The sequence below is a fragment of the Barbus barbus genome, assembly GCF_936440315.1.
Source record: "Barbus barbus genome assembly, chromosome: 38".
Lineage (NCBI taxonomy): Eukaryota > Metazoa > Chordata > Actinopteri > Cypriniformes > Cyprinidae > Barbus > Barbus barbus.
In genome coordinates, this window is record NC_136716.1 from 8,540,978 (window position 1) to 8,565,214 (window position 24,237).

Here is a 24,237-nt window from a genome sequence, read left to right on the forward strand (position 1 = left end):
TTCATTCTGATTGGCTACATATCATACAGCTTCATTCTGATTGGCTGCAGCACACACCGCGTCGTGAACGAGCTAAAGCGCTGCATCATAAACTGACCATTTTTTATCGCAGTAAACATAAAAACACAATAAACAGCATCAGTGGGTTATTTGCTTAGCTTCCAAGCGTTAGAAAAGCCTCCTAAAGGTAAGTTGTATTCTTCAGGAATAAAATGTTTGACTTCATAATAAAAGTCGTGTTCTGTTTGTTGCAGAAACTGTAACGTTATATCAGTTTTAGAGTGGTGATTTTTTTAGTTTTTAAACGCCGTTTGGAAATACAAGATGCATTTGAGAGGGATAAAACACTGATTTGAGACGACGAATGGGCCAAAGACCTGTATAACGAAGCAGGCTTGCAAGGCCAGTGGTTTAGATTTTTAAATGCCGTGTCAGAATTTTCACTGACTAACGTTACAGCATAAAATAATAATTTCTTATGTAAATCGCGGCTTCCAAGACATTAGAAACGCCGTTGTCTTTTGGCCTCATAATTACAAACTGCAACTATGACTAAATAAATGTTATTATGTTTCGGTATACTCGTAAAGGAATAAAATAACTTCTCATAGAAATTCACCGCGGTCAAGCCAGCCGCGATTGAAATTATCTGGGGGATCTGCAACTAAATAAGTAAGGAATAATTGACGACGGGCCGTTGAATTATTAGAAAAATAATGCACACCCGAGGTGGTGATGCGGCCACGACGAAAGACACATAGAAGAGAGAGAGAGAGAGAGAGAGCTTGTATGAATTAGGCTACCTCTGTGTGTCCCTCAACAGTGTTCTGAAGCACCGTCTCTAAACTGTAAGTCTGCTTTAAGATGCAGCGCTGTTATTACCTCGCTAGTGAGAAATGTCATGTGTAGCCTTTAAGTTGCTACACTAGGCTAACTGATAAAATCGTCAGGGCAGCGCTGACAACGATGCGAAGTGATATGGAACTGTAATGCGGTCAAGAAAGCTGCCTGGAACTACGTTCGCCGTGCGTTTCCCTGAAAATAATTGCACACCTCAGAACGTTCGTCAGCCAATCAGATTCAAGCATTCAACGGCCCCGTAGTATAATACTTGCTACAGAGCAAAGACTCCATATTAAGTGTTCTGAAACTGTGAGGTATAGTGTGACATTTCTGCCAGTGTGTGACTTCATTTTAGCTGTGCTGATAGAATAGGAGGTACCTTGCATGCAAAGGCCATTATTTTTATCTACATATTTATATTGATGTTTCTATAAGCCTCAAAATTGGAGAAATAATGTACTGTCTTTAAGAACTTTGTTGAATTTGGATGTATGCAACTTCAAACTGCCACAGTACACAGACTTCTCATTTGAAAAAGTAGGAGGTACTTTTGAAGAAATAGCATTTTTTTTACTCATTTGAAATAATATTTCTAGTTTTCAATACTGGACAAATTGTGCAATGTCTGAGAATTTTCTTGACTTTGAACTCCAAATTGCTACAGTAAAATTTTTTTAATATAAAGGGTGAAGATAGTATGGGAGGTCCATTATAAGATTTGGTTGTTGATTTTTTGTACTTATTAGAAAGCATACATGTACAGTTGTATAATTATATAATTGAAATAATAGCATGCACTTTAAAAATTATATAGTAAAATGTTTTCCTCTGATGTATGTATAGAAAATGGGAAATGATTTATAAGAATCAACTGTTTTTGTACTTAGATTACACGTGGATTAGACCTCTCTATAAGACTTTGAAGTAAAATATAATGGTACATTTCTCTAGGTAACACTTTATTTTAGGGTCTCTTAAGTTGCTGCTTATTAGCATGCATATTACTAGAATATTAGCCATTTATTAGTATTAATTAAGCACATATTAATGCCTTATTCTACAATACCTTATTCTACATTCATAATCCTACCAAATACCTAAATTTAAAAACTACCTTACTAACTATTAATAAGCAGCAAATTAGGAATTTATTGAGGGAAAAGTCATAGTTAATAGTGAACAAGTGTTCCCTACTCTAAAGTGTTACCTTTCTCTAAAGCGTCTCAGCAAAATAGCTTCATATAACAACTGACCACTCATGACTTCGACTTAGCCAAAAGTCATGAGTGGCCCTTTGTAGCCCTCTAAAGTGTTGTAATATTACATATCTCTAAAATTCTGCAGCAAGCTGTTTTCATATGAGGGGTGCATGAAATATGGGATGTCCCATATAAGAACTGATCGTTCATTTCTTCTTATTAGAAATGGGGTGTTTTCGGGACACTGAAACGAGACAATAGCACATTACTCTGCAGTAAAAAGGTTTCATATGAGGTATGTAGACAGCATGAGACGTCTTGTATATGAACTGATCTTTTTTTTTTAGATTAGATGCCCTCTGAAGTTGAATAATGCAACATTTCTTCAAAATGGTGTAGTAAAAATGATTAATATGGGGTGTGCATATAGTATGGGACGTCTCGTAAAAGACTCGACTATTGCTTTTTTCTACTTATAAGAAATGGTGTCTGTATACCCCTCTAAATGTAATAATGTCCCATATCTTGAAAACGCTGCAGTAAAATGGTTTCAAATGAGGTGTACATATAGTATGGGACGTCCCATATAAGAACTGACCATTCATTTCTTGTACTTATTAGAAATGGGGTCGTAATACCCCTCTAAATAGATTAATGTCCCACATCTCCTTTTCTACTAATCTTGCAATGAAATGCAGGTAGAAGAATATAGTAGGCCTAATACAGATACAAAGACAGCAATAAATAACACGAATATTAAGCAGATGTACATAAAACAAACAGAAAAAATAACGGAAAATGTCATTATATCTCAGTTCTGGGCGTCTAGAATGAAAAGCGCTTTGAATGCGCGTTCCCTCTGTGTTGGTCCTGCAATTACCGTAAGTATAGTAATACGCGCGCATCTAATTTCAATCGCGGCTGGCTTGACCGTGTTTTTCTGAACTGCGGCTGGCTTGACATCTCAAAATGTCTTCCTTTATGTTCCACAGGGAAAAAAACATACATTATATAACGATATATAAGGGTGAGTAAATGATGACAGAATAAATATATATATATATATATATATATATGTATATAGATATATGTTTGTGTATATATATAGTGCCCTCCAAAAGTATTGGAAAAGTAAAGACAAAATTGCTCTGTTGGCTGTGGAGTCAAGACATTTGCAAATATGATTAAAAGATGAATATGAGACACAACTACATAATTTCACATTTTATTATTAGTCGTTTCAACACATATGTGTTTTACCAAATAAAAAGAACAGCACTTTTTGAGTTTATCCCACTCATTGATGGGAGCATATAAGTATTGGGACAGTTTAACATAAGGCAGATATAAAAGATTAAAAGCTATTATTTAGTTGCAGATCCCTTGCGCACAATCACAGCAGTGAGTCTGTGACCCATAGACATCACCAGACTCTTGGTCTCATCTTTTGAAATGCTTTCCCAGCCTTTATTGCAGCCAATTACAACTGTTGCTTGTTTTGGGGAGTTTCTGCCTTTACTCTCCTCTCCAGCTGGTGAAATTCATGTTCAATCAGATTTAAATCTGGAGATTGACTTGGGCAATCTAAGACTTTCCATTTCTTTGCCCTTATAAATTCCTTGACTGAACTGGCAGGGTGTTTTGGGTCATTGCCCTGATGCAATATGAAGCACTTCCCAATGAATCTGGTGGCATTTTCTTGAAAACAGGTGCATCTCAATAAATTAGAATGTTGTGAAAAAGTACATTTTTTCTTGTAAGTTATTTCAAAAAGTGAAACTTTCATATATTTTAGATTAATTGCATGTAAAGTAAAACATTTCAAATGTTTTTTTGTTTTAATTTTGATGATTAGAACTTAAAGCTCATGAAAGTCAAAAATCTGTATCTCAAAATATTAGAATATTTACATTTGAGTTTCAATTAATGACCATCCCTACAGTACAAATTCTGAGTATCTCTTGTTCTTTGAAACCACAATAATGGAGAAGACTGCTGACCAGTGTGAAGTTTCCACAGTCAGTGATGATTTGGGCTACCATGTCATCTGCTGGTGTTGGTCCACTGTGTTTTCTGAAGTCCACAGTCAACGGAGCCATCTACCAGGAAATTTTTGAGCACTTCATGCTTCCTTCTGCTGACAAGCTTTATGGAGATGCTTATTTCATTTTCCAGCAGGACTTGACACCTGCCCACACTGCCAAAGGTACCAAAAGCTGGTTCAATGACCATGGTTTTACTGTGCTTGATTGGCCAGCAAACTCGCCTGACCTGAACCCCATAGAGAACCTATGGGGTATTGTCAAGAGGAAGATGAGAGACACCAGACCCAACAATGCAGATAACCTGAAGGCCGCTATCAAAGCAACCTGGGCTTCCATACCACCTCAGCAGTGCCACAAACTGATCACCTCCATGCCACGCAGAATGGAGGCAATAATTAAAGCAAAAGGAGCCCCTACCAAGTATTCAGTACATATACAGTAAATGAACATACTTTCCAGAAGGCCAACAATTCACTAAAAATGTTTTTTTATTGGTCTTATGAAGTATTCTAATTTGTTGAGATTGTGAATTGGTGGGTTTTTGTTAAATGTGAGCCTAAATCATCACAATTAAAAGAACCAAAGACTTAAACTACTTCAGTCTGTGTGCACAGAATTTATTACACGAGTTTCGCAATTTGAGTTGAATTAATGAAATAAATGAACTTTTCCACAACATTGTAATTTATTAAAATGCACATGTATTGGTAGGCAAGATGATTTTGTACCCTTCCAAATTCATTCTGCTACTGTCATCATACAGTAAGTCATCAGTAAAGTTGAGAGGGCCTGTTCCAGAAGCAGCCATGCATGCCCATGCCATGACACCACCTCCACCATGCTTTACAGATGAGGCTGTATGCTTGATATCATTGCAGTTCCCTTTTTTTCTCCACATTTTTGCTTTCCCATCACTTAGATAAAGGTTCATCTTTGTCTCATCGGTCCATAAACACAGTTCCAAAACTCTTCTAGGTCACCTTTTTGCTTTTTTGCAAACTATAATCTTGCCTTTCTATTTTTGGTGCTGGTCTGACGAATCCCTCGATGTCTGACGATACGATGCATCGATGCCACTCGTAAAATATCGATATCTGTAGTATAAATAGGCACCTTTATTTTGGTTGATTCATTCAGGAATTTGAGTTGAATTACTGAAATAAATGAACTTTTCCACAACGTTCTAATTTATTGAGATGCACCTGTGTGTGTGTGTATATATATACAGTGTCCTCCAAAAGTATTGGAACAGTAAGGCCAATTCCTTTATTTTTGCTGTAGACTGTAAACATTTGGGTTTGACATCAAGATTCAAGATTCAAGAGTTTTATTTGTCACATACACAATTATACAGAGTATAACCAGCAGTGAAATGTAGGTCAGGTCCGCTCCAAGGACAGTGCAATTATAAAGAATACAAATATTAAGAAGAAGTACAAACATAAAATAAAATAAAAGATAAGATAAAATAAGATAAGATAAAAAAAAATATAAATATAAATGTGCAGGTCAGTATGTTGTTGACAAATAGTAATGAGAGGAATGTGCAAAAAATAATGTGCAAAAAGTTGTACAGGGTATTTGAATAGCAGCAATATGAGGTAGAGAAACATTATGAATAGCTTATTGATATATGATATTTACATGGAGAAAAATTATGAATAACTTATTGATATGGTGATATTACATGGAGTCAAGTGATATTATGACACAGAGTTAGAGTTTAGGAGCCTGATGGCCTGGGGGAAGAAGCTCCTCCTAAGTCTCTCAGTTTTTGCCTTCAGGCTACGGAAGCGCTTACCAGATGGAAGTAAAGTGAATAGTCGGTTACCAGGGTGATTCGAGTCCTTGATAATTTTGACAGCTCTATTTTTGCAGCGTTTGAGGTAGATGTCCTGCAGAGAGGGGAGAGCAGACCCTGAGATGCGCTCAGCTAAGCGCACAACTCTCTGTAGTGCTTTGCAGTCCTGATTGGAGCTGTTTCCATACCACACTGAGATGCACTGAGTCAATACACTTTCTATGGTCCCTGAATAGAAAGTTTTCAGGATTGCTGGTGAGACCCTGAATTTCCTCAGCTGTCGCAGATAGTACAGTCTTTGCCTGGCTTTCTTAACCTGTGTTTGGATATGTGTAGTCCAAGTCAGGTTCTCGGAGATGTTTACACCGAGGTACTTGAAGCTACTCACCCTCTCCACAGGGGTCCCACTGATCCTGAGAGGAGAGTAGGGCTGCTGCTGTCTCTTCCTAAAGTCCATGATCAGCTCTTTAGTTTTCCCCACATTCAGAGAGAGACAGTTGTCCTGGCACCATGATGAGAGTCTCTCTACCTCATCCAAGTATGCGGTCTCATCGTTGTTGGAGATGAGGCCCAGAACCACAGTGTCATCAGCGAATTTGACAATGGATGTGGAGCTGTGAGAGGACACGCAGTCATGCGTGTAGAGAGAGTAGAGCAGGGGACTCAGGACACAGCCCTGTGGGGCTCCTATGTTCAGAGTGATGGAGTTTGAGGTGAACTGGCCAACTTTCACCACTTGAGGTCTGCCGGTGAGGAAGTCTTGAATCCAGTCACAGAGTGAGGAGTTTAGGCCGAGTGTTGAAAGCTGAGCTATAGTCAATGAATAGCAGCCTTACATAATTCCCATTGTTGCTGTCCAAGTGTGTGAGGGAAGAGTGGAGAACGTGAGAAATGGCATCGTCCGTGGATCTATTTGGGCAAACTGAAGAGGGTCCAAAGTATCAGGGATGGATGAGCAGATGTGGCTCTTTACAAGTCTCTCAAAAACCTTCATGACTATAGATGTGAGGGCAACTGGGCGATAGTCATTCAGGCAAGAGGGTTTATTGTTCTTTGGCACAGGGATAATGATGGATTTTTTGAATGAAGTGGGAACCACGGAGGTAGCAAGGGACTCATTAAAAATGGAAGTGAACAAACCAGCGAGCTGATCGGCGCAGGACCTCAGAACACGGCCGGTTATCCCATCAGGACCGGCTGCTTTCCTGACGTTCACTCTCTTTAACGCCCTCCGAACCTCATCCTCCGATACGGTGATTACAGGATCATCGCTGCTCTGCCTGCTGCTTCCTGACGCGCCGCCGCCGTTGCCATCGAAGCGGCTGTAGAAGATGTTTAACTCGTCGGCCAGCAACGGATCTGCTCTCACCTCCGCGGAGGATTTGTTTCCGAAGTCACAGATGGTCCTCAGTCCCTGCCACATCCGTCGAGAGTCGTTGAGCTGGAAATGAGACTCAATTCTCTCTCTGTATCTGTGTTTAGCGGCTCTTACTGCGCGTCGGAGAGCATAGCACGATGCTTTGTACTCGCTCGTATTCCCAGACAGAAGAGCCTCATTGTAAGCGGCAGTGCGTGTGTTAACCGCGGCACGGATTGTTCTGTCCACCCACGGTTTCTGATTGGAGAATGTCCTTATCGTTATTGTTTCTGTAGCTTGCTCGGTTAGCGTGTTTACAAAACTTAATGCTACAACCGTGAACTCGCTGACGTCAGAAGAACTCGCCCGGAACATGTCCCAGTCGACGTCATCAAGCGCCGCCTGCAGCATTAGGCTTGTTTGAGATGCGCCTTGACTCGCCTGTAATTTAGTCGAGAGTAGGCGGCTGCAGTGAGGGGAGGAGTGAAAAAAGTGCAGGCAAGCCGGACACTTCCTGAATCTCGTTGTGTTGTTGGACTGCAAACGTCAGCAATGGAAGAGATCGCGTTCGCGTTCTTTATCGCACTTTGTGGATGCCTTTTATAATCAAAGCCATAATGAGAAATGAAGAGCACACAGATGCTGCACTAAATTTGCACTGTTATGGGTTAAACATTTCAGAGTGGGATATGGCACAGCTGATTAACCTAATTATGTGTATCCTACTTAAGGGACAGTTTACCCCCCCCCCCCCCCCCCCCCAAAAAAAATCTTTGGGTGAACTATCCCTTTTTTACATGAAACATATTCCATATAAATATATTACACAATTGTTTGTCACCTTAATGTAAATTTGAATTTCATGTTTAATGATTGGAAAAGTGTGTACAGCTAATTATCATTCAAAATTAATATGAAACAAAAACACATTCTAAATTAAGAAATTAGCATGCATGTGTGGGCTTTGTTTACTGCACTCCTGAAATAAGACATACCCAGATAAAGATCTCAGATAAAAACACACAAACATGAGGCCTAATTGCAAAACCATCACATTAGATGTAGCCTATGCATGCATGTATTGATGTATTGACTAATTTATTTAATGGAATAATGTTGTACAAAAATGTAAATGTACAAAATTAACACCAGCATACAATACATAAAGAGAAAATTACAACAAACCAAGAAAATAAAAATAAAAGGGCAAATAAATAAAGCACATGTCCTAATTACTAATAAATTACTATAGAAAAAGTAAATAGTATTAGGCTATAGCTAATGGACTTCTTAGGATTAAGGGGAAAATATATCAGATGACATTCGCAGCCAATGAGCATTAAGCTGTGTCGTCAGCAAGTCGTTTCCCATGATGCTTTTGATCAGCGCAGTTGGTGGAGAGCAACTGCGCTCGACTGCAGAATCCGACACGTGCGCCTTGCGCTCGCGAGAGATTTTTGACATACGTCAGCATGACATCAGAGCAAGGCGGACCGCACTCGGACACATTTCTAACCGGCATGCATCTCGCGCTGATCACCGGTGATCGGTTCTGCGCAGATTTTGCTCATCTCAAACAAGCCTATAGTCTCTGAGTGGGAGGACCAGCGCGTCACTACTCTCTGCACCGGAGGTTCCTGAACGAGCCTTTGTTTGTATTCCGGTGTTAGAAAAATTGTGGCATGGTCCGATTTGCCAAAAGCCGGTAGTGAGCGGGCATTGTAGGCATCCAACCGAGTCAGTAGGCTTTTTAATATTAAAACACCCAGGATACACACACTGACACAAAGACATTTGAATATGTGTATATGGTCCTCCTTCCGCACATTTGTAAACACTGACTCGGTACTTCCACCTAAGTCAACCATGACCTTTTCAACGTCATTGCGTATTACCTGACGTCATGAACGCGCATCACAGAACAGAGCAAGGCGAGCATTTGTGCTTATAAAACTTAAACTTTTTAATTTATTTTTGAAATGACCGATCGTTTCGCTAGATAAGACCCTTATTCATCGTCTGGTATCGTTTAAAGCCCTTTGAAGCTGCACTGAAACTGTCATTTGGACCTTGAACCGTTTGGGTCCCAATGAAGTCCATTTTATTGAGAAATGTTTTCATCAAAAACCTTAATTTCTTTTCGGCTGAAGAAAGAAAGACATGGACATCTTGGATGACATGGGGGTGAGTAAATTATCAGCAAACGTTTTTTTTTAAAGTGAACTAATCCTTTAACCCCTAATATTTTTTCATTGTGCAAGTGGTGACATTAAATGTGTTGCTCTGGGCTAGTTCACACAGATCCAGATTTTAGGAAAAGCTTTACCATGCAACACAACAAATTTATCTGTCTTGATGAAACTATAAATTATACACATGGGGCCATTGAATTCTTGAATCTGATTGGATGAAGAACGTTCTAAGGCATCGTGGCCTTATCACCACCCCAGGTGAGCATTATTTTTCTAATAATTTAACGGTCCATTGTCAATTATTCCTTACATAATAAATTAACACGATAGCAAAATTTCAGTAATCTGTACAAATACCATTAAACTTTCATGATTTACTGTACCAATTTCAATAACATATCAAAAGTTATTAAATTTTTGAAAATTTAACTATATGATAAAAACTGATGTTAAATTAAGTTATTAATGTTAACAATAATAATAATAATACATTAAAAAGCATATAGCAAGTAAATACGGTTCAATTAAGTAGAATTTGCAAAAAGAAAAAAAAAAAAAGATCATAACAACAACTACAAAAAAATGTTGCATATAGTATTAAAAATGGCATGTGTGTTGCACTTAAATGGCAAGATTTAATACACAGATCTCTTCTGACAGCAGTTGACTGTAGCAATCATAATTTTAATCATAATGACTTCAGATTCAATTCCACATTTAAATATGGTTGGCTCTCCCAAAATTTATGTTCATTTGGCAGAAAGAAAAATAAAACTTTATTGACAATATTAATAGGTTATACAGAATAGAATAGGTTATACAGCTTTAAAGAGCTTTCCCTTTATAATCGCTGAATATGATGTCACTTCAAAGGATAGTTAACCCAAAAATTTAAAAGGCTGTCGTCATTTACTCACCCTCATGTTGTTCCAAAACTGTATGAGTTTCTTTCTTTTGATGAGCACAAAATATATTTTGAAGAATGTTGGTAGCCAAACATTTGGCTGTAGCCACTGACTTCTATGGTATGGCACATTAAGAAATAGAAAAAAGTCATAGAAAAAGAAAAGAAAAATAAATGACTCATTATGACTCCTTTCAGTAATAAAAAGTAATTTTACTTGTTGTTTGTTGATTTTAAATATAAAACTTGGTTAAATGATTTATGTGTCAGTGCTTTTTGAACATTTCCAGCGCCTTTTAACAACATCGTGATAATCAAGTCAAGTCAAGTCACCTTTATTTATATAGCGCTTTTAACAATACAGATTGTGTCAAAGCAACTTTCCAATTTCAAAATAGGAAAATAGTGTCAATAATGTAAAATGCCTAGATTAAACACTCAATTTTCAGTTAAAGGCATTTCATTATTGAATTCAATGATGTAATCATCCAGTTCAGTTCAGTTTAAATAGTATCTGTGCAATCAGGTCGACGATATCGCTTGAAATGAAGTGTCCCCAACTAAGCAAGCCAGAGGCAACAGCGGCAAGGAACCAAAACTCCATCAGTGACAGAATAATATTGATAACCGTGATAATTTAGGTTACTATAATCGTGATAAGAAATTTTTATACGTTACATCGCTACTTCAAACACACATAGACCTTTATAGAGTTCAGTAAGTTATTTTGCTGGGTTGCCTGTTACAGCGTATAATATTGCCTCCATCCCCCAGAGAACGCTATCGGCATAGAGATGCAATAGGGTCTAGAGGCAGGTTCACCCCCTTCAGACAGACACAGGAAACACATTCGCAATCGCTCAGGCAGTCGAGAGAGAAAGCGCCGACGTGTGGAGGAGGAGAAAGAGAGGAGAACAGACAGCGGCTCAAGCAGTCGAGAGAGATCGGTGAACTACAGCAGGACTAGAGATGCAGAGGAGACGTCCACTGACCGACATGAGGAGGAGAAAGAAGAGGAGGAGTTACTCAAACCTGCCTGGATCCGCTGTACACATGCCGAGAACTACTACTCCAATGATCCCATGGACCAAGTGGTAACTACAGTAATGCACACAAATTGCAGACAAGCAGATAGTCTCCTTACTTACTATACTCTCCTTTTAAAATATAGTTTTGTACTAAATATTGCGAAGGTGTCATGACCAACCATATCATATACTCAGAAACTGTTTCTCACCTTCCATGTGTTTTTATTCATCTGTAGGGTGATTCTACAGTCGTGGGAACCAGTAAGTTGAGAGATCTGTATGAGCGCTTTGAGGAAGAGCTTGGTCGGAGGCAGGAGCGGGCCAAATCCAGTAGACCTAAATGGGAACCACCCAAACTGACCAAACTGGACCAGGATCAAGGTATTGTGTATTTTACTATTTCAAATATGTACGGTGTATTTTATAAAATTTGCAACATTATGAAGACATACATCATGTAGTGAAGTCATTAATCTGTTATATGTATCTTATCTCTTTGCAATGACAAAATTGCTTGTGCTTTTCGATAGTACAGAATATGGCTCAAAAGTGTGAAAAGTCCATTTTTAAATGTAACTATTTAATGACAAATATTTGTTACCTGACTGTCTGTGGGCCAGACAGGTTAGAGGACTAGAACAAACGGGCTCATTTTAGTTCTGTGTAGAAATGAAAATTAAATAAATCATTCTTTGTTTACATGGATGACAATTTTTTTTTTTTTTTAATCAATACTTTTTTAAGGCAGTCCGCAACTCTAGATGCATGTATACTGTTTCTCTAACAATATTTTAGTGTTGGGTGGAGGTGGGCAATGTTGTACAAGTGAAGGGTTAAAGACATGACAAGGTGGTTTTATTTAATCATCAGTTTTGTGTTTGCGTTCAAAGTGTAGAAAGTTAATGTTCCTTTGATTTAGTTTTAATTTCAGAGCATAAAAATAAGCAAATACACAAATAGTGTTAGCTATATCACTCAACCCTAACTCTAAAAGAAAGATGAATTTGCTGTGTGTTGTGCAGATGAGAGCTCCAGCGAATCTGAATGTGATTCTGATGGAGGCGGTAGCAGCTGCTCCAGCAGCTCTGACTCTGAGGTGTTTGATGTCATTGCTGAGATCAAGAGAAAGAAAGCTCATCCTGACCGCCTCCACGAGGAGCTGTGGTACAATGACCCCGGACAGGTGCGCTTCACCATTTTGCTGAGAAATTATGGTTGTTTACATAAAAATATCCAAAATTAGTCAATTCTGGACCCTATAGGCCCAAAAAAAAACAAATCCAGAGATGCTAATTTAAAATTTGTAATAACTAAATCATATTATTATAAGACTTTTGTACCTGCATTTCTTGCATTGCTGTGGCACAGACAAATAATGGGGACAATAATGTTAAAATGCTTGTGGTAGTAAAGGGATAGATCACCCACAAATGAAAATTCTGTCATCATATACTCATCCTCATGTCATTTGAAACTCATAAGAATTTGATTAATCTTCAAGGGCCTGTATTCATGAAAAAGCTTGGTGCTAAGTGTTGCTCCTAGTAACAAAATTCTAAGAAAATTATTAGAAATGTGGCTGTTTCCTCTTGAAGTTAAAGAAAAGATCCTAGTAAAGAAAAAGTCAATCAGAACACATCTTAACCCTTAAAAGAGGTCTTAAGGTCCAAAATGGTTAGGGGTATGGACGAGGAATTTTAAGAGGCTTAAGAGTTTCTTTATCAGTGGATAAAATGGACGAAACATGAATAGGGAGAAGAAATGTGTTGCACACAATGCATGACAGTGAGTTAATTACACATTAGATCGTGCAGGGATCATGTTTGTGACCGATCTTATTAGAGACAAGTTAACATCTCCAACACCGTGCAGAAATGCCATAGTGCCAAAAATGGAAGTAATCACTACATTAACATATTTGGCAACTGGAAAAATGCAACTGTGCAGCAGTGATGATTTGGGTCTGTCACAACCTTCTATAAGTAAAGTGATCACACAAACAATTACAGCACTTTCAGAACCTTATTGTTCATTTCCTATAAAATGTTAAGTATGACAGCATGGTAAATAAAAAATAATGTATATAATAGGCTACATATATAATGTGTGTGTGTGTGTGTGTGTGTGTGTGTGTGTGTGTGTGTGTGTGAGAGAGAGAGAGAGAGAGAGAGAGTACGGTAAAACAGGAAAAATTATGCCTGTAATTTCAAAGTGAAGGTTTATAATAGACCCTACTCTTAAAAGCGCTCTTTTATTTCCTTCTTGGACAACCAATCAATCACAGTCTTCAAAAGACTGTGTCATAGCTAGCAACGGGGTCAGCCCCGCCTCCTCACAAAGATAAAAGTTATTTTCTTCGCTCAGAGTTGCTCTCAGATTGGTCCTGAATAACTTTTAAGCTAAGACTCCTACCCCTGGTTTCACAGACAAGGCTTAAGGCTAGTCCTAGACTAAAATGCATGAGCTGTCTCAACTAAAAATATCTTGCTCTGACATATCTTAAAACATGCCAGTCACATTGTTCTGTCTCAAGATGCACACCTGTCACATTTTCTTCCAAGGCATTTTTATAAAAGCTGCTTAAATGTCTTCATTTAACTAAGGCCTAGTCCTGGCTTAAGCTAAGCCCCGTCTGTGAAACCGGGCCCTAGTTAGACATTTGTAAGCTAAATTAGGAGCTTTATTTAAAAAAAGTAATAACATTTAAGTTTTATGTTTGGAATGAGAAGGTAAGGTAAGTTTTTATTTATTTATTTTTTATTTTTTGGGTGAACTGGCACTTAAACCAGATGTGTTATTCTTGTAGCTAGCTATAAACATGCCAACAGTTTAACTTACTTTTAACTGACTTGTTTGGCAACGTTCTCTTTCAGCAGCAGTACTTATCGTCACATCCAGTGATGCTTTTTAGAACTGATTTAAAAATCTGAAGAGGGAAAAAAAGAGTTCCTAAAATTAACCATTAGTTCTGAAATGATGACAATTGCTTAAGTTAACTGTTTGATTTATGTGTGTATTTTTATGGCTTAATATAAAGTTACAGTTATTCTTGTGTTTAAAACTCAGATGAACGATGGACCGTTATGCAAGTGCAGTGCCAAAGCCAGGCGAACTGGAATCCGACACAGTATTTATCCGGGTGAACAGGAATACGTGTATTCATTCAATCACTTGATCTGTTTTAGAACCATATTTAGATTTGTATTTGCTTATACACTGTTATATGCAAACATTTGAAATGTAAAAGTATCTGAAATTTGTAATTAATAAGACAACTGGTGGAAAAACACTTATTCTGTACAATATGAAAAGCACAAACAGAAGGAGAGAAGCTTTGGAAGCCCATGTTGAGTTTGAAATATTAAGGGTTTAAAAAAATCTGTATAATCCCAGAATATTCCTGATAAGTATTTACATTTTTGCATGAATGGGCTAAATGGAAGGCTCTTATGGGCCTAGGATAGCGAGGTGAGGATAGTAAATATTTGCACATGTGGCGCTCCAGTTGAACTCAAACTCTGCATTGACAAGTGTTATGTGAGCCAAGTGCTGCATTAGGGGACATTCACACAGAACAAAAGATTTGGAGTAATGGAAGTAAATCTGTTAATCTCATTATGCATTTTTCTCAAAGATTAATTTTTAACTGTACAACAATCACTGAAACGAATGCACCAAGACGTCTGTCATTTGGGGTCTGTGTAGGATGTTTTTTCTGGATGTTAGTTCCCCAGAATTCAAAGTTCTCCCACCTGCTCTGCCCTGAGCCATTTTGTACCTAATTAGCAAGAAGATATCTAGAGCTTCTTTGCATCAACAAAGCCTGGGAGGACCAATCTGACACAAAACTTTAGATGGGAGATTTGAGGAGCAGGGACTCTGAAGTTGGTTTGTCTGACTGGAGTGGTGATGAAAGAAGTATAGGCCTAGATTACAGTATTTTTCAACTGCAGGTAATTGAGCCATTATGGAGTGGATAGCGTGGTCGAGGAGTGCAGGTGCCAAAGAAAGATAGTGGACTGTGGGTCTGAGTCAGGTGTGTCAAATTCTGTTCCAGCACATTTTTAGGGCCAGAGTTGAACCAATGTGCCTGAGACTAACACCTCACCCATGTCAGTGGAAAACTGTTGAAAGTGGACACTGTTCTCTTTTTGTTCTCCCACTTAGACCAAAAGGAGAGTTAGGTTGATAGGCTGCTATAAGAGGTGTATACTTAATATTTTAGCCAAGCTGTAGCACCTACTGAAAGTGCATTCCTTATGTGAATGGACCACTCATCGTTGATTTGTTTTGTTTTTGTGCATTGTGTCACATTTGGTCTAAAAGGCTTTTTATTTGTTCTTCGTTTATTTGAAGGGTGTGACAGAATTTTTGCTATTTTGTTTTTTGTTAATGTCTAATTTTGTTGCCTTGATTTTTACTGCTGTATAAAGCAGAAATAATTCTGAAAAAATTCTTAGTTTGTGTTAGATATGTGGTTGCCCAACACGAAATTACTATTTTCAAATTGTTCTAATCAATATAGTAGCGATATCAGCGTTATTATAATTGTGAATTACTAGGAATTCAGTTTTATTCTCTGAGCAAAATGTTGCGTTTATGCTTTTTTTGAAAAGTTATTTAAACCCAGCATTTCCATTGCAAGATTTTGATTGTTATAAATCTGTTTGGGTTGTCAGACTTATTGGATTGGTCAGCAACTTTTTCTTTCTCTTATAGCCAGTGAAATCATGTCGGCCGATGAATAACAATGCCGGCAAACTGTTCCACTACAGAATAACTATGTCCCCACCCACCAACTTCCTAGTAGGTTTCTGTGCCATTTTATGCATATGATTTTTTTGTTTTCTGATCTTATATTGTTTCTGGCTATGAATATAATTGGTGCTCTCTCTCTCTCAGACAGATAGACCCACGGTTATCGAGTATGACGACCATGAGTACCTGTTTGAGGGCTTTTCCTGCTTCTCTCACACACCACTTACTAATGTAAGCATGTGATTTCTGCATGGTTGCAGTCAAACCTAATAACTAGATTATTACATGGTCCTTAGTTTTTGTGAATAAACAACAATTAAAAAAAAACTGTTTATAACTAATCCAAACTTGTCTGCTTTAACTTGTAGAAAAGAACAGCAGACAAGACATGGTGTAACTGTTCATAAAATAAACTCCACTCATAAGAATTATATCAGCAGCACATAACCAGAAGCTGCTTATAACAGTAGTTCAACAGCTAAAAGAACAATTTATACTTTTGCGTTCAGATTTACTAACAGCTTGTGCCAGCACAAACACTGTCAGGATTTACTAAAGGTATGCAGTGAAAAATTAGCAAAGAAAATGCATGGACACTAACAGTTGACTGTCCTTATCGCATATGCGTTTGTAGGAGTTTCCCTTTCAGACGCAACATTTATCATTTACTAAGTTTTGCTTTAGTCAATGTACTAGTATTTGCGCCATTATTTAACTCCCAAAAATGTTTTCGCCCATTTTGCCCTCGATATGGCTAATATAGTCAGTCATTATGGAAATGTGTTGTCTGTGTTCTTTAATTTGCACGCTGTCAGTAGATCATCCGCAGAACTTTCCACTCCCATTAGTGCTTTTATGGGATTGTGGTTTCAAGCTAATTTGCCCTGTTTAGTAAATCTGATCCTTATTGTGAAATTTGTCATTCACAAACCTCTGTAGTTCCAAACCAATATGACTTGTTTTCTTCTGTGTAGACAACAGTGGTTTAATCGTAATTTTATGAAGCTACGAGAATACTTTTTGTTGTAGCTTCATAAAATTATGGTTGAACCACTTACAATATCTCACAGAAGTGAGTACACCCCTCACATTTTTGTAAACATTTTATTATATCTTTTCATGTGACAACACTGAAGAAATGACACTTTGCTTCAATGTAAAGTAGTGAGTGTACAGCTTGTATAACAGTGTAAATTTGCTGTCCCCTCAAAATAACTCAACACACAGCCATTTGTCACAGATGCAGACGGACTCAGAAGGTAAGTGCAATAATGTGTCTTTATTTACAGGACTTGGGTGCTGGTGATCGTGAGACAAGGTGAGTAGCTTCTTGGTCGTGAATCTTGCAGGTGTTGGGTGATAGTGCTAATCGGGTCTTGCTGCCTAGCAGGCGGGTGGAGCGTGATCGGAGAGGAGTCGGATCCCAGACAGATGATCACACACAGACGGGTCTGAAGACTGAGAGGAAGACGGGACGGAGAACAGCAGGTTAGTACACAAGGTAAATAATCAGAGGTAATACTCATCGACTGGAGAGCTTCAGAGTAGAGTCCGGCAGGTAGCAACGAGATCGGACAACTGTGGTGGCTGGGGTGAGTGCTTATGAAGTGTCTGTGATGAGGGTGATGACGAGGTGCAGGTGTGCATGATTAGAAGTCAGGTGAGGCAGATCTTGGGAGTTGAGTGACGGGGGAGCCTGGCCGTGCTGTTACAGTACCCCCCTCTCCACGGCCTGCTCCTGAAGGCCGACCCCGGCGTCGTGGTGGCCTACCCCGACCACGTGGGGCTGGGAGCTCCGGGTGAGCGGCATGGAAGTCCGAAAGAAGGGTTGGATCGAGAACATCCTCTCTGGGTACCCAAGAGCGCTCCTCGGGGCCATAGCCCTCCCAATCTACAAGGTACTCCAACCTGCCCCCACGGCGCCGGGAATGTAGGATCTCTCGCACCCTGTAGATGGCGCCTTCGTCTACGATGAGAGGGAGAGGGGGTTCCTCGACCGGACCAGGCTCTGGGGAGACAGAAGGGTAGAAGGGTTTTAGCAGGGACACGTGAAAAACAGGGTGAATTTTATACTGAGGGGGTAGTTGAAGTTTGTATGTTACTGGGTTGATCTGCTCTAGGATGGTAAAGGGGCCAACGAATCTGGGACTCAATTTCCGGCAAGGCAGGCGCAGGCGGATGTCCCGAGTGGACAGCCATACCTTTTGTCCGGGGCGGTAGGAGGGTGTGGCAGCGCGGTGGGCATCGGCTTGGATCTTCTGCCTGCGCACTGCCTGCTGCAGCTGGTGGTGTGCCGCGTCCCAGACCCTCTCGCTCTCCCGGAACCAGTGGTCTACTGCAGGAACATCCGAGGGAATACCCGTCCACGGGAACAATGGGGGCTGGTAGCCGAGTACGCACTGGAAGGGTGTAAGACCTGTAGAGCTTTGGCGTAGGGAGTTCTGCGCGTACTCGGCCCAGCCCAAGAACTGGTTCCAAGAGTTCTGGTGGCTATGGCAGAAGGTTCTTAGGAAACGGCTGATGTCTTGAATTTTTCGTTCAGTCTGTCCGTTAGACTGCGGATGGTAGCCGGATGTCAAGCTGACGGTCACACCTAGGAGAGTGAAGAAGGCCTTCCACACACGTGATATGAACTGGGGTCCCCTATCGGACACAATATCTTCTGGTATGCCATAGTGGCGGAATACATGATTGAAGAGTAGTTCGGCAGTCTGGAGAGCCGTGGGTAGGCCTGTGAGCGGGATTAGGCGGCAGAACTTGGAAAATCGATCTATGATGACAAGGATGCAGGTGAAAGTGTCCGAGACGGGCAGGTCGGTGATGAAATCCACTCCTAGGTGTGACCATGGGCGGTTAGGTGTGGGAAGTGGAACGAGTTTGCCAGTGGGGAGGTGACGGGAGGTTTTGGAGATGGCACAGTCCGGACAGCCCTGAACGAACCTTCGTACGTCCCTGGCCATATTGGGCCACCAGAAGCGATCTTGTAGCAGCGAGAGGGTGGCGTTGGCCCCGGGGTGGCCAGTACCGAGGGAGGTATGAGACGAGAAGATGAGCGGGGTTCGTTGAGTTCTAGGTACATACTGGCGATCTGGAGGGCAGCCTGGCGGATTGGCAGGAGGGTTCTCTGAGGCGACTGGTGGGGAGGACCATTGGATGGGACTGATTAACATCTCCGTCGGCAGAATGCCCTCTGGCTCCTCCGGACCTTCCTCAGGGGCATGGACTCGAGAGAGAGCGTCTGCTTTCAAATTACGGGGCCCTGGGCGATAGGAAATCTTGAAGTTAAACCGGGTAAAGAATAGAGCCCATCTGGCTTGGCGGGGGTTCAGCCGTTTGGCCTCACGCAAGTACTGAAGATTTTTGTGGTCCGTCAGAACCAGGAAGGGATGAAGGGCCCCTTCCAACCAGTGCCTCCATTCCTCCAGGGCGAGCTTGATAGCTAACAATTCTCGATTCCCGATATCATAGTTCCTCTCCGCCGGGCTGAGTTTCCGGGAAAAGAAGGCACATGGATGGAGCTTGGGAGGCGTCCCCTGCTGCTGGGACAAAACCGCACCAACACCTGTGGTGGAGGCATCTACCTCCACGACGAATGGCAGATTCGGGTCAGGGTGAACTAGGAGTGGTGCGGTTGTGAAGGCTTTCTTTAGGTTCAGGAAAGCTGTTGTGGCGCTGGAGTTCCATGCAAGAGTTTTGGTTCCCCCTTTGAGGAGGTCTGTGAGAGGGCTGGTGATGGTACTGTACTGAGCAATGAAACGACGGTAGAAATTTGAAAACCCGAGAAAGCGTTGCAGTTCCTTGATGGTACACGGTTGTGGCCAAGAGGTGATGGCCTCCACCTTCTTTCTGTCCATGCGGACACCACCCCTTTCTATAATATAGCCCAGGAAGTGGACGCGGGGTTGGTGAAAGGTACATTTTTCGGCCTTGAGGTAGAGATGGAACCTCCGCAGCTGTTGAAGGACCTCCGCAACGTGTTGGCGGTGTTCGGCCAGGCTCCGGGAGTAAATCAAAATATCGTCAATATAGACGATGACGAAACGATGGAGGTACTCCCGGAGCACCTCATTCATGAATCCCTGGAAGACCGAGGGAGCGTTGACGAGTCCATAGGGCATAACCCTATATTCATAGTGGCCGGTGGGCGTGACAAAAGCGGTCTTCCATTCGTCTCCCTCTCGGATCCGAATGAGATTGTAGGCGCTGCGGAGGTCCAGCTTGGTGAAGATAGTTGCGCCGCGGAGTTGTTCCAGGGCCGTAGGGACAAGAGGAAGAGGGTACCGATACTTGACTGTGATGTCATTGAGCTTACGGTAGTCGATGCATGGGCGAAGGCCACCATCCTTCTTGGCCACGAAGAAAAAGCTGGACGCAGCAGGGGAGGTAGATGGTGTGATGTAACCTTGTCGCAACGCCTCCTCGATGTACTCCTCCATGGCCTTCTGCTCTGGTAGTGACAAAGGATAAATCCTTCCCCGCGGTACTGACTCACCCGGTAGCAGATCAATTGCACAGTCCCATGGCCGATGCGGTGGTAGCTGAGAAGCCCTTTTTGGGCAGAAGACGTCCTGAAATTGGCTGTATTCGGCTGGGATGTCGATAGACTGCTGGGCGACAGGGCTCTCTATGGAGGTGGAGTAGAGGGGAAGAGAAACTTGGGTCTCAGCGGTGGGCGACGGCAATGATGGGAAACATCTTGGGAAACAGCAACTACCCCATTTTAAAACCTCACCGGTACTCCAGGACAACGTCGGGTTATGTTGAATGAACCAGGGGAGACCCAAGATGATGTCCACCCGTGACTCCTCTATCACCAGCAAATGAATTTCTTCCTGATGCAGGCTGCCCACTTGCAGTAGTAAGGGCCCCACACAGTGTTTCACCAGACGACGGGAAAGGGCTTTACCTGTTATGGTTTCGATTTGGTAAGTTGTCTCGGTGTTGATGGTCTGGAGCTGGAGCTGCTTGCAGAGGAGACCAGAGATGAAGTTCCCCGAAGAGCCGGTGTCGAGGAGGACGGTGACTGACAGGGAAAAGGAATCGGTGATTAGCTGAGCCTGAGTGGTAAGAGGTTGCATCTTCGGGAAGGTAGGTCGGAGTCCACTCACCGTCAGCCGTGAGGGACGAAGAGGGCAATCCAGGATGAGGTGAGAGTTGCTTCCACAATATAGGCACAAACCCCCTTGTAGACGTCTTCGGCGTTCTCCGGGAGTGAGGTGATAGGAGTCAGTGATCATAGGCTCAGGTGGGTTACTTTCTGACGAGGGCAGCGTGGATGCAGTGCGGGGGTTATTGGTCTGGTGGGACTCAGGGCTGCAGGCTCGCATTCTGTTAGAGCAGCGTACTGCCAGCTGGATAAATTTCTCCAGGCCGAAATTGTCATCGTAAGCTGCAAGTTGTAAGCGTACCGAGGGGTTTAAGCCCTGGCGGAAGGCAGTCAGGAGCGAGGGCTCGTTCCATCCGCTCGCAGCCGCGAGGGTACGGAACTTGAGGGAATACTCACGGGTGGATAAAGAGCCCTGCCGCAGCCGATACAGCTGTTCGCCAACTGTGGAGTCGCCTGGTGAGTGGCTGAAAACTTCGCGAAAATGGCTCATAAACTGGGAGAAGGAGTGAGTCGCGGGACCAGCTTGAGACATAATAGTTTCTGCCCACTTGAGCGCTGGACCGGTGAGTGAGGAGATGATGAACGCTATCTTGGACTTATCTGAGGTGAACATTTGTGGGTGAAGATCGATAGTGAAATTACACTGCAAAATGAAACCATTGCATTCTTCTGGTTCACCTGAGTAGGGCGCTGGTCTGGCCATGGGACTGGCGAACATTACCGGAGAAGGAGAGCTGATGGCTGGTGGATTCGGTGGAACGGGAGGTGGTGAAGAGGTGGTAGCTGGTGTGAGGAGCCTCTTCACTAAGTCGACTAGCTCTTGGAAGGGGTCAGGCGTGCTCATGTTGTTAACGGTCTTGGTCCGATCTTCTGTCACAGATGCAGACGGACTCAGAAGGTAAGTGCAATAATGTGTCTTTATTTACAGGACTTGGGTGCTGGTGATCGTGAGACAAGGTGAGTAGCTTCTTGGTCGTGAATCTTGCAGGTGTTGGGTGATAGTGCTAATCGGGTCTTGCTGCCTAGCAGGCGGGTGGAGCGTGATCGGAGAGGAGTCGGATCCCAGACAGATGATCACACACAGACGGGTCTGAAGACTGAGAGGAAGACGGGACGGAGAACAGCAGGTTAGTACACAAGGTAAATAATCAGAGGTAATACTCATCGACTGGAGAGCTTCAGAGTAGAGTCCGGCAGGTAGCAACGAGATCGGACAACTGTGGTGGCTGGGGTGAGTGCTTATGAAGTGTCTGTGATGAGGGTGATGACGAGGTGCAGGTGTGCATGATTAGAAGTCAGGTGAGGCAGATCTTGGGAGTTGAGTGACGGGGGAGCCTGGCCGTGCTGTTACACCATTAATGTCCAAATTGGGCCCAAAGTGTCAATATTTTGTGTGAGTTCACCAGAGCTTCACAGGTTGCCACTGGAGTCCTCTTCCACTCCTCCATGACGATTTTGAGTTGTTGAACATTTATAACTTTTAATTTTATTCCGACAGTATTCAGCAAGCTGAGATGGGTGCAGCCATGGATGCATTGGAGAAATGTGAGTGACATTGTAGCATTTCTCACAAAAAACTGCCAATGGTTTTAGAAGAAACATTTTCACACGTTATGGCGTACGTGTGTTTGTTACAGTGCTGTTTTTTGGTTTTCTGAAGCAGCTATTATAATGCTAAAGGTTATGAAAGTCTACAAGTTACAAGCTCTTTCCATCTTGTCTTCTGCAGATAACTTCCCTCAAATGGCTCATCAGAAACGCTTCATCGAAAGAAAGTACAGACAAGAACTGAAGGAGATGAGAAGAGAGCGACAGGAGAGAGATAGTGATGAAGGGTAGAAAAGCAGAAAGTGAAGGAAAAAGCAGGATGTTACATGAAGTGAGTCACACAACAGCAAGCTTAAGAAAGCAAGAATCTGTTTGTTGTTGTTTTGTATATACATCTCTGTAAAAATCTGTGTTTGTTAATCCATTTTATACATTTGGTATGTTTTAAAAAGAGAAGCTTTGCGTGAAATAAATCAAACCATCAAAATTTGTTTGTGTACATAATTTGGTCAAACCACAGAGCACATCATAACATGAAACAGTAATCATAATCTAATCAGATTTGATTTGAGAAATGGCCGTTACATACTAGTGATGTGCGCCACAACCAGTGTTGGAGGTAACGCATTACAAGTAACACGAGTTATGTAATCAGATTACTTTTTTTTAAAGTAACTAGTAAAGTAACGCATTGCTTTTTAATTTAGAAGGAAATATCTGAGTTACTTTTTCAAATAAGTAATGCCAGTTACTTTGTTTCCCATGTCTTGACTGACAGCTCTCCTGTTCGGATGTTGAGAGAAATGCAGAGTGCACGGAAGTGCAGAGGCGTTGTGCGCTGTGTGAACATGTTACTGAAGTTCTAAACTAAATGTCAACATGCATTTACTCATTTCACCTGCACAAAAACAGATTCAGTGTTCCTCAAAATGAAAAAAACAGCCAAATGCAAACAGAATATTTGACAAACCTGCAATAATTAAATGTTAATTTAAGACAAATATAATTTATGTATTTAATCCCATTTTATTGACCATTGTCTTTGCTACTGACCTTCGATGATCCAATTCAGCCATACTAACAAGCAAAAATTACATTTGTTTAATTTTTGTTATTGCTGAATAGTGTCGAACTTTCTTCTCCTGCGCCATATTATTCATGCAATTTATATGAGTTGCGTCCTTCAGCCTGAGGCGTATTCATTTCACTTTTGGTGTGAAAGGGCTTTTACTTTTGTAAAATAACTTTTTTATATTAAAAATAAACAAGCAAGCCCTGCCCAGATTTAAAGAGTAACTCAAAAGTAACGTAACTCATTACATTCCATAAAGAGTAACCAACATAATTAGTTATTTTTTTTAGGGAGTAACGCAATATTGTAATGCATTACTTTTAAAAGTAACTTTCCCCAACACCGGCCACAACTAATTTCATTAATGTTTGAATGGAAATTTT

General features: G+C 41.3%; 1 protein-coding gene across 1 annotated transcript; it reads left to right on the forward strand.

The window, feature by feature from the left end:
• The first annotated feature begins 48 nt into the window (after positions 1-48).
• LOC306857400 (ribonuclease 3-like) lies at positions 49-23,265 on the forward strand. Its single transcript, XM_079397323.1, has 8 exons — positions 49-187; positions 11,116-11,435; positions 11,606-11,750; positions 12,392-12,552; positions 16,089-16,175; positions 16,272-16,358; positions 22,733-22,779; positions 22,964-23,265. The coding sequence occupies exons 2-7, from the start codon at positions 11,424-11,426 to the stop codon at positions 22,745-22,747; spliced, it is 507 nt and encodes a 168-aa protein (XP_079253449.1). The 5' UTR covers positions 49-187; positions 11,116-11,423; the 3' UTR covers positions 22,748-22,779; positions 22,964-23,265.
• The last annotated feature ends 972 nt before the right edge of the window (positions 23,266-24,237 follow it).